The sequence below is a fragment of the Littorina saxatilis genome, linkage group LG3 (genome assembly GCF_037325665.1).
Source record: "Littorina saxatilis isolate snail1 linkage group LG3, US_GU_Lsax_2.0, whole genome shotgun sequence".
Lineage (NCBI taxonomy): Eukaryota > Metazoa > Mollusca > Gastropoda > Littorinimorpha > Littorinidae > Littorina > Littorina saxatilis.
In genome coordinates this window covers 52776411-52788602 of record NC_090247.1, presented here as the reverse complement: position 1 = coordinate 52788602, position 12192 = coordinate 52776411, and the positions used below count along the sequence as shown (strand labels likewise).

Genomic DNA, 12192 nt, shown 5'->3' with positions numbered 1-12192 from the left:
GAGCAGTACGAGTCATCTCCCTTGCCATGTTTGGATGGGCTTCGCTGCTTTGGGCTCATCGAACTAGCTTCAGGCGCAGCTGTGCTCGAGAAGGAAAAGTAGACGGCTGGTGAGGACTTGACCGTGTTGCAATTCATTCCTTCGCATCGTTGTATTCACATGTACCGAACTAATCATGGAGATTTTTAATTACGGCTAAACGTCGGCCTCACAATGTGACCGTTCTCGCCTTAGATTTCTTGTTTTGTGTTGACATTCGCTTGGATTTAACGCATGTTTGGCGGTGGTGCTTTCATCATGTAAGTAATCGAGTAAAGGTATCGATTCTCGGCCTGGCTTGTTTACTTTTCCTGCAGCGCTCTCAGACAATTTGGCTGCTTATCTTGGTTCTGTGTCAGTAGAAATATTGTGAGATTCAAGATCTCTCAACACTGTGTAGCATCACCCAAGGATTTTGTAGATGTTAAAAAAAAAATTATTTTAATTGACCAAAAAATCCAGTGCACTGTTAGAAATCATAATATACAACATTGAACAATTTCTGTTGAAGAGAAAAGCAGCAGGGGCATTTTTTCTAAAAGTGAGAAATTCTATTTTTGGAAATTTTCCCATTTTGGGCGTCCCTCCGCTGGCACCACCACACTGACATGACAAGCAAATTCAAAACCAAACAACAATGTTGAGTTAAGTGTTTTCTTTTCAAGGTTTTACTATAAACATCATTACAAATGATACAATTAAAATAAACAGCAATTTATGTTTGGTGGCAGAGTGGTCCTTCATCCGTTTTGCACTGTTTCACTGAGCTCTTCCTCCAGAAATAATTTCTACCTTATTTTCTTCTAGCAATCTTCTGGGGGGGTTCCACTGTTTCACTTGCACCACTCTGCTCTCCAGAATCTGCAAAGAAACAAAAAAACAAAGTAAATTACCAGGATTCAAGAAGGGGGATAATCTGATTTGGGTAAAAAGACCATCAGCAAGCAATGTAAATGGACCACTTGCCTTAAATTTGCGACCAAACCACGTGGAAAAACGTGAATACTTCGAATTATCTCGAACAATGAAACCTTGAGGCTTGCCAATTTTAACTGCGTAGTTAGTTGGTTGTGATCAGATTCAGAGAAAATCAGAAATCAGATTTTCACAGAGAAAATCAGAAATTTTATCAGTTACGTTATTGTCGGCTTTTGGCACTTTAAGTTTACTGAATCGCAAAAGAAAGATAATGATGTTTGGACAACATTATAATTACCTCATCAGCATCCATTAGATATCACTATCAGCTCTGTTCTTCTGTTGAATGTGGAAAACAAAATCACCCAAATAAATCCTTTGTCTGACGATCGGCGCGAAAACGGGAAAGGGGAGACAACATATCCAAATACCCAAATCGCAGAAAATAATTTTAATTCGTTGGAAAACGAGGGAAGCCAGGTCCCTTCTGCTGTATTTTGGATGTGTTTTTCATTATCAAACTTTAGATGAAGCATCTGCCATTGATGAAAAACACAAGAATAGTGAGAGTCCTCTTTCTTTCCTATTTTTTTGCGAAACTGAACTTTTCTGACAATGTTTTTCACACGAAATTGGTCTCGTAGCAGACGAAAATCGGTGAACTCCAAAGCATTGATGTTTCGTCTAACCTCATTGGTCAATATCAGAATCATCAGCCAATGAAAAAGGGGGTATTATACAGCACAAAAACACCCCACGAAAACAGGCTTGCCAAGGGCCGGCAAGGGGGTAACTCTATCGGATATCAGGGGATGTAACTCCTGCCTTTGGGAGACGCTACCTTGTGTTTTTGCTCAGCTGCAATGTATTTCGGTTGTGTAAATCAATTGTTTCTGTTTTTACATTCTGGGCGTTGTGTTCACTGAATTGTGTGGTGCTGCACAGGAAATAATTCTAAGTAATTGCAGTGTAGGAAACTTCATTGACCCACTGATCTAGCCACAGTAGGTTAGGTAAAATTTGAGAAAAATGTAAAGAACAGTTTATTACTGTCTCAATGTCTGTGATCTGTTTATTTCTGGCACATGTGAAGGTTGAGCATTAGGCCTAAAAAAAAAATAGGTGTGGTTACGGTAACCCGACCTACCCTATTTTTAGGGGCCGACCCTATAACTTTTTATAGAAAACGCTATGAAAGCGAAAGCGCCCGAGTCGCACACTTATTTCCCTGTCAAGTAGGATTAATCTGTACACATTAGAAAAAAAAGTAAAAAAAAAAAAAGTGTTTGCCTACCTTCCTACCCTATTTTTTTTGGCTATGTTACCGTAACCACACCTATTATTTTTTTTGGCCTTAGCCCCATTTAAGACTCCCTTTTAAGACCTTGTTTTCTCAGACTTTCTGTTCAAAACCTCTGTAAATTTACCCCCATTTTAATACTCGCTCCTTTTTAACTAAAGACCTGATCTTCTCAGATTTTTAAAGGTCTTGATTGCGAAAGGGGGGTGCATTATTTTATGAGAGGGGAACAGCAAATATTTTCGAATCATGTACGTTCAGTGGAACCCTCCTTATGAGATCTGAAAAATCTGAGAAAATCAGGTCTAAAAAATGGAGTCTTATATTAAATTAAAACTAAAAAGTAAAAGCGGTAATTTACAGGGAACAAAAAGTTTCAGAAAACAGGGCCTTAAAAGCAAGGGAGTCTTTTTTTTTTTTGGGGGGGGGGGGGGGGGGGGGGGCAACGTAATGGGACATGACGAAGAGGTGTCATATAAAGCACTTGTTTTCCTTGTTTCAGTAATATATTGTGCAAATCACTCTATCTCAGTATAGATCTGTCTTTGATTTAAAAAGGTTATTTTATACCAGGAGTTATGTTTCTTTGATTTGTTCTGCGCAAACAAGAAAAATACCCAAATACTTGCCCTGTATGTGTAAACAGATGATTTCTTCAAAACAATATACTTCATGTTGTTAGTAATGAGTATATATATAAATATATCTCTTGTTAAGAGTACTGAAGCCTATTTAAACATGACGGGTGCATAGGCTGAGTGGAAGACATTGGCATCCTATGCTGAAGGTCACGGGTTCGAAACCCAGCCGCACCTGGTGGGTTAAGGGTGGAGATTTTTCAGATCTATTAGGTCAACTTATGTGAAGATCTGCTTGTGCCTTATCCCCCTTCGTGTGTACACTCAAGCACAAGACAAAGTGCGCACGGACAAGATTCTGTTATTCATGTCAGAGTTCGGTGGGTTATACAAACACGAAAGTATCCAGCATGCTTCCCCCGAAAGCAGCGTATGGCTGCCTGAATGGCGGGGTAAAAATGGTCATAAAACCGAACTCATGCAAAATCATAAGTGAACGGGGGAGTTTCAGCCCATGAACAAAGAAGAAGACGAACGTCATGTGTATGTCATTTTGAGTAATATAATGTGCGCAATCACTGAAGTCATTGTTGTAACGTTTTTTTATATAAATGTCAATGCAGATGTGTGTACTTTCGTTTGCTCTTCCGCTCACAATGTAAAAACAGAATTCATGTTAATCCGATAAAGTGGCTCACAATTAGTTTCTGATCACAAATCGTTTGCATTCCTGAGAACATGTGCACACAATTTCAAGTAAACAAATAATATAATGAAAAAAATAAGAATCTAATGTTTGGCAGTCAGGACAGTTGGGTTAGGGCAGCGACACATTTTGAGAAATCTATGGTAACACCCTTTCTTTTGTGGTTTTGATACTGTATAAAATGAACTTAAATGTGCTCAAGTTTGGTAATGATAAGACCCGGGCCTATTGTGTAAGAAGGCGTTTGCCACTAAATTTATGATGATTTGTTCTTGTACAGCTTTTAACAATCCTGGATAACATTCCACATACATTTTGTTTGTAACATGTCATGATATATTTATACTTTCTATCCATTTGTCTCATATAATAAATTGTATTATTTATTATATGCAAGGCCAAAAATGTAAAAGACGATCACATTAAAAATCAAAGTGTCATATATATATCCGACCACTCCAAGATATAAATGATTGAAATGTTAATAAAGTAACCTCCCCTTTTCTTTCCAGAGATGTCTGCATATTGCTTGAAGGAACCTAATGCACAAAACTTGGAAGTGAATCTGACCCGAGATTTAAAATTAAATACACTTGTATCCCCTGAATAAAGAGAATTTAACAGAATAGAATAAAGAGGATAATTCAAAGGTATTTAACTTGCATCTCATTCTTCACCTTTCACTGACATTGCAGATCTAGCAAGCTGGGGTGTGGGAAGTCAAAGACGGATTCGCCCGTCCACAGTAGTGGTAGCAGCAGCGGCAACCTTGGCAAAGGCAAGATGGCAGGCAAGAGCACAAAGAACTCGCTCTTCCCGGCGACCAACTCCCCACAGCGGCTGGGCAACTCCTTCGGGGGGTCGCCCAAGGCTCAAAACAAAGTGGCGCTCAAGCCAGGGAGGTCACTGATGGACTGGATACGGCTGGGCCGAAGTGGTGTGGATTTGACAGGTGTGGGGGGCAAGACGTTGAACGTGACGACGGCCGAGCTGCTCCAGCACAACACCCCTGACGACGCCTGGATAGCCTTGAGAGGTGAGCGACTGGTGGGATCAGATGATCTTCGGAAATAACTCTATCGAGTGTTTATGTGTTATTGGACTTGTCCTTGCTTTTCCTTGGCAACATTGAGGCAAGCTACAAGTGACATTGTTGATCAATCACTTATATTTATGACGTTACAAAAACCGTGTGTACACTGAAAAACTGATGTGAAAATTTCAAATCTCTTGGCCAAAGTAGAAAAATTGTACATAAAGATAACCCATCATATTGTTATACTTTATTTTGGAAAGCTGTGTGTCAGTGGCACACCCCTGCTTATAAAAGAGCATAAGTAATTTTACAAATGATTATTCAGGAAAAGTCAGAGAGAACCAGCTGATTCAGCGGTAACAGGGAAATCCAATAGTTTTTTGTTTGTTATTGGAATCTTCAAGAATTTTTTTGATGTTGTTGTTACTTAGGCACAAAAAAAAAATTGTCTGTTTAGGGTAACATGACCAAAAAAAGTAGGGTCGGTAGGTAGGTAAAGGTTTTTTTTTGTTTGTTTTTTTTTGTTTTTTTTTGTGTAAATGCTATGTTGGCTGAACATTCACTTCTTATATTTGATGAATACATGTTTCAAAACTAACGTATAAATAAAACAGAGAGAAAGGGAGAGAAAGAAACGCCAAATGTCTCTTTTTAGCATTTTTACCTTTTTTTTTTCTTCTTTTTTTTTTAAATCAAAAAAAAGTTTTTGGGTCGGCGCCAAATCGATAGGGTCGGTCGGGTTACCCTAAACAGACAATTTTTTTTTTTTTGCCTTATGTTAGAATCTTTGTTATCTTATTCAAGCAATCGGCATTTCTCAACTATTTTCAGTTTTGAAAATAACTGAAACAAAAAGGTACCATTTTTTAGCGCTACGCAGAGAACCAGAGGTTAATGGGTCTCCTGACATTTTGTACAAACAGTTGTAATATTGATCTGAGAGTGGAATGAAAAAGCTAGCATGGGTTTGCCAGACTGATAGAAACCTTGCTTTCAAAGTACAGTGAAAACAATGTTCTGTCCGATTTTTACAACTTGCTCCTGTTTGGGATCTAGTTTTCTCTGAATTTCTCCTTTTAAATCCTATAGTAAATTGACATTTAGTACTCATTTTAAGAATTTTTGCATTTAAAGGTGGTCGTCTCAATTTTTGCTTTTTTTTCAATAATCTTATGGTTAGATTTCGCTAAAAAGTGATGTCAGATGATGAATGAACCATGGGGAAAAAATGTATAGAAAAAAAATATATGTAAAAAAAGTTTTTATTTTTGAGAAGTGTTAGTAACACTTCCAATGTTTTGATTTCCATGTGCAGAGAGCATGTGCTTTGACTATAAATATCGACCAATCAAATTCATGTCACTATGCTGACAGCCACACCCACACAATCACAGCAACAGTTTGACACTGGGTATTGGAGCGCTGTCCACGATTGTTTTTAAACGCACGAAATGCATGGTATTCGAGAGGAGTTTTGCCCTCGGCATTTGCCAAATAAGGATATCCTACTACGCTGAATTACTATAATGAATTTTCAATCGGCTACCCTGGCTTCGTCCTTCCTGATCGAAGGGGGGTGTATTTTTGATATCTGTAGGGAATAGACTCAGTATTTCAATGGTCAAATGCCGATTTCTATATAAAAATGTAGACAAGGACCTTTGAGACCTCGTTTGGTCCACAGCTATTCTGCATCTTGAAACAGCAAGGATCCATGCAGTAAAGGTTGCCTTAGGTATTGTCCTCATGCATTGTATCTTGGCCCCCAAAATGTTCAGTGATGGCGCTAGTGTTTTTTTCAAACTGGTAGGCAAACTTTTATGATGTAAACTGTAGTAGGCTGGTCATTGGAACCAGTTAGAGTCCAACTCAGAGTACTGTTCTACCAGCACAAAGAAAACCCGGTAGTTCTAAAAAAAACAACCGGTACCTAGTCAAACCGGCAGCCAATTTTGTTCCGGTAATTTTTTGTTTCAACCGGTAAATTACGGATATTACCGGTTCACGCCAATACTGAATGATAGAATTAGATCAAATCTTCATTCCTGTGTCATTTTATTCAGACTACTACGATGTCTTAAAAGGCGCTTATTTCTGCTATCTAGCACACTTTTCAGATTGATAGCCTTTCAGGTCAAAGCGAAAGACATGGTCATGGAACTAGACACTCTGATCAAAACATGTTGCAATATATTTTTTGGCCCACTTTATAAATTTATACATGTATATGTGCACATTTTCTCCAACGTTTCCCAGACAGCATTATGCCAGAAACCCCCCGCGGGTTAGGGGGAAGAATTTACCCGATTCTCCCCAGCATGTCGTAAGAGGCAACTAACGGATTCTGTTTCTCCTTTTACCCTTGTCAAGTGTTTCTTGTATAGAATATAGTCAATGTTTGTAAAGATTTTAGTCAAGCAGTATGTAAGAAATGTTAAGTCCTTTGTACTGGAAACTTGCATTCTCCCAGTAAGGTAATATATTGTACTACGTTGCAAGCCCCTGGAGCAATTTTTTGATTAGTGCTTTTGTGAACAAGAAACAATTAACAAGTGGCTCTATCCCATCTCCCCCCCTTTCCCCGTCGCGATATAACCTTCGTGGTTGAAAACGACGTAAAAACCCCAAATAAAGAAAGAAAGAATTATGCCAGAAACTGGTGTTTTCTTTTCATTTGTTATTTTTCCCGTTCTTGCAGGCAAAGTGTACAACATCTCCCCCTATTTGGAGTACCACCCAGGGGGGGTGGACGAGCTAATGAGAGGAGCTGGTGTAGACGGAACACAACTCTTCGACGAGGTAATTGCTTTTGACTTCTTCGCTCTGGTTGTAGAGTGGAAACCTCCTTTTAAGACCCTCCTCTTTAAGACCTTGTTTTCTCAGACTTTCTGTTCATAAACCTCTGTAAAATTAACCCCAATTTAAGACTCCCTCCTCTTTAAGACCTTGTTTTCTCAGACCTCTGTAAAATTACCCCCAATTTAAGACTCCCTCCTCTTTAAGACCTTGTTTTCTCAGACTTTTTGTTCCTAACCTCTGTGAAATTACCCCCATTTTATTGTTAAGACTCCCTCCTTTTTAAGAACAGATTTTCTCAGATTTTGTTTAGGTCTGAAAAGGGGGGGGGGTTCTAACTTCTACTGCAGTAGACATGTACAGTCTTTTTTATTTTTGTTTCGTTCTCTTATTGCCATTTGAGAACAGACAAGCTCTGAAAATAACGCGGTTAAATAAGGTTTGTATGGGCTGTGAAAGAGTGAACACTCTTGCTTTTATTGAAGTAAGCTTTCCAAATTCCACACATGCTCTTTGTCCACATGTTTCAGACTCACCCCTCCCTAGTGACTGACCTTTAAATTGTCACTTGGGAAAGCGATTCATTCTTTCACAGCCCATACCAACCCAACAGATCTATTTCCCAACATTGTCTAACATCTTATGCGTATGTAACCGAGTGCCGTAACACTACGATCACCTCGGGAGGCGAAGTGCAATCAAACAGGATTGAAAATGTTAGGGCTAATTTCTTAGCCCTATAAAAACTGTTATGCAAGCCCGAAGGTTTCCATGAACATACTGACAATCGAAAACCACCAGACCCCATCACAAACAGAATTCCACAATCCACCGGTGTTGACTTAAAGGCCAACAACTCGGGTGCAGAGTCTGCTGTGAAAGGAGCGGTAGCCTCCCCTGTCACATGTAGTTGAACAGTTTCTTGGCATTTGGTCACGAGCTAAGGATTACCTGCATGATAAGATGACTGTGACGTCTTCAGTATATATAAGCAGGATTATCGTGGCAAGCGTTCCAGGCAATGTTGTTCGCATTGTATATATATTGGGAATGCGTCTGTCAACATAATTACCATCAAGGCTCGTAACTCTCATTAAGATAACTTACAGAAAGTGGTTGTCATTAGTGATAGTATTTTGGTAAAGCAAATGAACCCTCCTTGTTGGCACTGGCAGACCCTTTTTATGAATGCAAAGAACACAGACTGGAATACCGCAGACCTGTAATCATTCATATGAATGGGCAGTCATTTATCATTCTGCCAGATTCAACAGGGCACATTATTGATCTTTATTGGCAGTCACGGCAGATATGAGTCCTGACTACTTTCGTCATCTTAGCAGTGTTTACCGAAAGCTGTCTCAGACGATAAACATAGAAGAATTATTGATTGTTTAGAGTTGGGTAACTCATAATGGACTACGCGAGTTTATTGTCAGCAGAATCGTTGTGAAGAGTTGGTGTGTCGAGAAGGGGGAAGGGGAGAGACGGAACAAAAGCCTAGTTCTCTGGCAAAGTTAGCATTTTCTTTTCGTAAAATCTGTACTAAAGGACATGCAGACCAGCCGAACCCCCCTTTTAGTTTTTAGACCTAAAATAAATGACAAAATAAGGTTTTTGAGTCACTTGAGAAAAAGTGACTCTATGTAATCGGTCAGTGTTAGTCTGTCCGTCCGGCCGGCCGTAGACACCACCTTAACGTTGGACTTTTCTCGGAAACTATCAAAGCGATCGGGCTCATATTTTGTTTAGTCGTGACCTCCAATGACCTCTACACTTTAACGATGGTTTCGTTGACCTTTGACCTTTTTCAAGGTCACAGGTCAGCGTCAAAGGAAAAATTAGACATTTTATATCTTTGACAAAGTTCATCGGATGTGATTGAAACTTTGTAGGATTATTCTTTACATCAAAGTATTTACATCTGTAGCCTTTTACGAACGTTATCAGAAAAACAAGGGAGATAACTAGCCTTTTCTGTTCGGCAACACACAACTTAACGTTGGGCTTTTCTCGGAAACTATAAAAGTGACCGGGCTCAAATTTTATGTGAACGTGACTCATTGTGTTGTGAATAGCAATTTCTTCCTGTCCATCTGATGCCTCATATAATATTCAGAACTGCGAAAGTGACTCGATCGAGCGTTTGCTCTTCTTGTATAGGGGAGGCATAAAATATAGGTAAATTTACAGACATTATTAACAGAAACTGAGTAAAAGTCTAAAATTAAGGTCTCGAATCTGAGTTGGTCTTAATATGGGTGTTCAAAAACGGGGGTTCTCCTGTATGTTATATCTGTCCTTAGGCTTATAAGTTTGCTCAGACAGGCAAGCTTGATTTACTTTACAGGCTCATTCACACAGTAAATAGGCAATGAACACCTTGAAGGTGAAAAAAGGACAACAAATGTGAAAAGATCAAACTGTCAACATCATTTATTATGTCTGCTTGAAATGTCTGGCAATCCACTGTCATGGTGAAAGGCATCGAAACCTTAATGAGAACTTGCGGCCAATACCTTTCATCTTGTGCCAGCATTGATTTCTGTGTTCTAATAACTTGAGCATAACTTATTGATCGTTGTTACAAAACTTGACAGGCAAAGCACATAGTTTTATTCTTTTCCTCTTTTTACATTTAGTCAAGTTTTGACTAAATGTTTTAACATAGAGGGGGAATCGAGACGAGGGTCGTGGTGTATGTGTGTGTGTGTGTGTGTGTGTCTGTCTGTGCGTGTGTGTGTGTGTAGAGCGATTCAGACCAAACTACTGGACCGATCTTTATGAAATTTTACATGAGAGTTCCTGGGAATGATATCCCCGGACGTTTTTTTTCTTTTTTTTCGATAAATACCTTTGATGACGTCATATCCGGCTTTTTGTAAAAGTTGAGGCGGCACTGTCACACCCTCATTTTTCAATCAAATTGATTGAAATTTTGGCCAAGCAATCTTCGACGAAGGCCGGACTTCGGTATTGCATTTCAGCTTGGTGGCTTAAAAATTAATTAATGACTTTGGTCATTAAAAATATGAAAATTGTTAAAAAAAAATAAATTATAAAACGATCCAAATTTACGTTCATCTTATCCTTCATCATTTTCTGATTCCAAAAACATATAAATATGTTATAAAAAACAAGCTCTGAAAATTAAAAATATAAAAATTATGATCAAAATTAAATTTTCGAAATCAACTTAAAAATACTTTCATCTTATTCCTTGTCGGTTCCTGATTCCAAAAACATATAGATATGATATGTTTGGATTAAAAACACGCTCAGAAAATTAAAACGAACAGAGGTACAGAAAAGCGTGCTATCCTTCTCAGCGCAACTACTACCCCGCTCTTCTTGTCAATTTCACTGCCTTTGCCAAGAGCGGTGGACTGACGATGCTACGAGTATACGGTCTTGCTGAAAAATTGCATTGCGTTCAGTTTCATTCTGTGAGTTCGACAGCTTGACTAAATGTTGTATTTTCGCCTTACGCGACTTGTTTGTTGTTGCTCTTTTCTTTTTTGAGGGGCCGGGGTCAACAAGTGTGTGCTTTCATCAGTAAACTAAGGTGGAAATGACAACAACAAACTTATGTCACAACAGAATCTTGAAGATCTGTGTTTGCATGAAAAACCAGAGATATTATCATATAAACATATACCAGAGATCTTTGCAGACAGACGGACAGACAGATCGAAACCTATCCACCCCGTATTATAACGGGGTGTACAAATAAGTCAGTGGCATATTTTTGTAGTATAGTATAGTAGGCTGTTTGTCTTAAACTAAGTTAAAGCGATTTTGCAAATAAGCTATTGTGCAGTGAGTTTTCTGCTGTGACTGCAATGGTGCTCTTATGTCGAAAGTCAAAACCTAATGATCGCGAAGTGGGGCAGTAGAGTTCAAACTCAAACTTTCATTAATAATACTGGCGCAGTGAATTCTTAGTAATCACTGGAGGTGGGCTGCAGTGTCCAAATTCAACATCTTGAACGGTATACCTTCCTTTTTGGTAAATCATTTTGTAAATCACCGTTGATCTGACCAGTCTTTTACATGGGATGCTTCTCATCATGCCTGGACCTGTACCGAAAAGCTACAGCCTAGCGGCCGTCTGTGTAGCGTGCGAGTTTTGAGCTGAATTCATTTCGTATCTGTCTCCTATGTCAACCAGCAAAATTATTTCAGCAACAAATTCCTGTTGTATGCAAGAAGCAGTATCCAGTTGGACAGATCTTGGAGATAGACCTGGACGTCTGCAGTATTCCTTGAAAGTCAGTGTTGGCCAAGGCGTTTCAAAAGTGCATCTGAATTTGTTGCTGTTGCTTCAGGGGAAGCAGTCAGGATGTTGAATTTGTATGTATCCAATTGGAGGGATCCTCGTAGCCCACTAATGTTAAAGGCGGACCTTAATTAAAGCCGACGCCGACTTCGCGAAGACTTTGCGAAGTATTTTTAGTTTAACCAACAATCCAGTGCTAAAGCTTCGTACGGCCAGCTAGCTTCGTGAATTATATTTCGCGTAGTCATTAAAGCCTGGACAGATCTTGGAGATCTCCATGCTTTTTGGGGGCTTTTTTTTTTAATCAGATTTTGCCTAGGCATTTAAAAATGTATTCATGAAGTTTTTGCTGTGGCTTCAGGGGGGCGGCTCATATGAAGCAGTGAACTTTCTGCAATAGCTGAAGCGGGGCTGTATAGTGCTCAAACTCAACCTTCATTCGTGCTGGCCTAGACTGTAGTGCAGGGATTTGTGTGTGTGTGTGTGTGTTTGCTGTTGGGTTCTACAGGGGAACCCCTCTGTTACGACCCCTAAGTAGAA

General features: G+C 39.2%; 1 protein-coding gene across 2 annotated transcripts in view; it reads left to right on the top strand.

The window, feature by feature from the left end:
• The first annotated feature begins 6 nt into the window (after positions 1 to 6).
• The window catches only part of LOC138962637 (cytochrome b5 reductase 4-like), a 97914-nt gene continuing 85728 nt past the window's right edge, over positions 7 to 12192 (top strand). The window contains exons 1-3 of one of the 2 annotated variants that reach the window (XM_070334536.1): positions 7 to 109; positions 4237 to 4577; positions 7276 to 7376. In XM_070334536.1, coding sequence (XP_070190637.1) covers positions 4325 to 4577; positions 7276 to 7376 — 354 coding nt within the window. In that variant the 5' untranslated portion in view covers positions 7 to 109; positions 4237 to 4324. The other variant, XM_070334535.1, reaches the window with a different exon arrangement.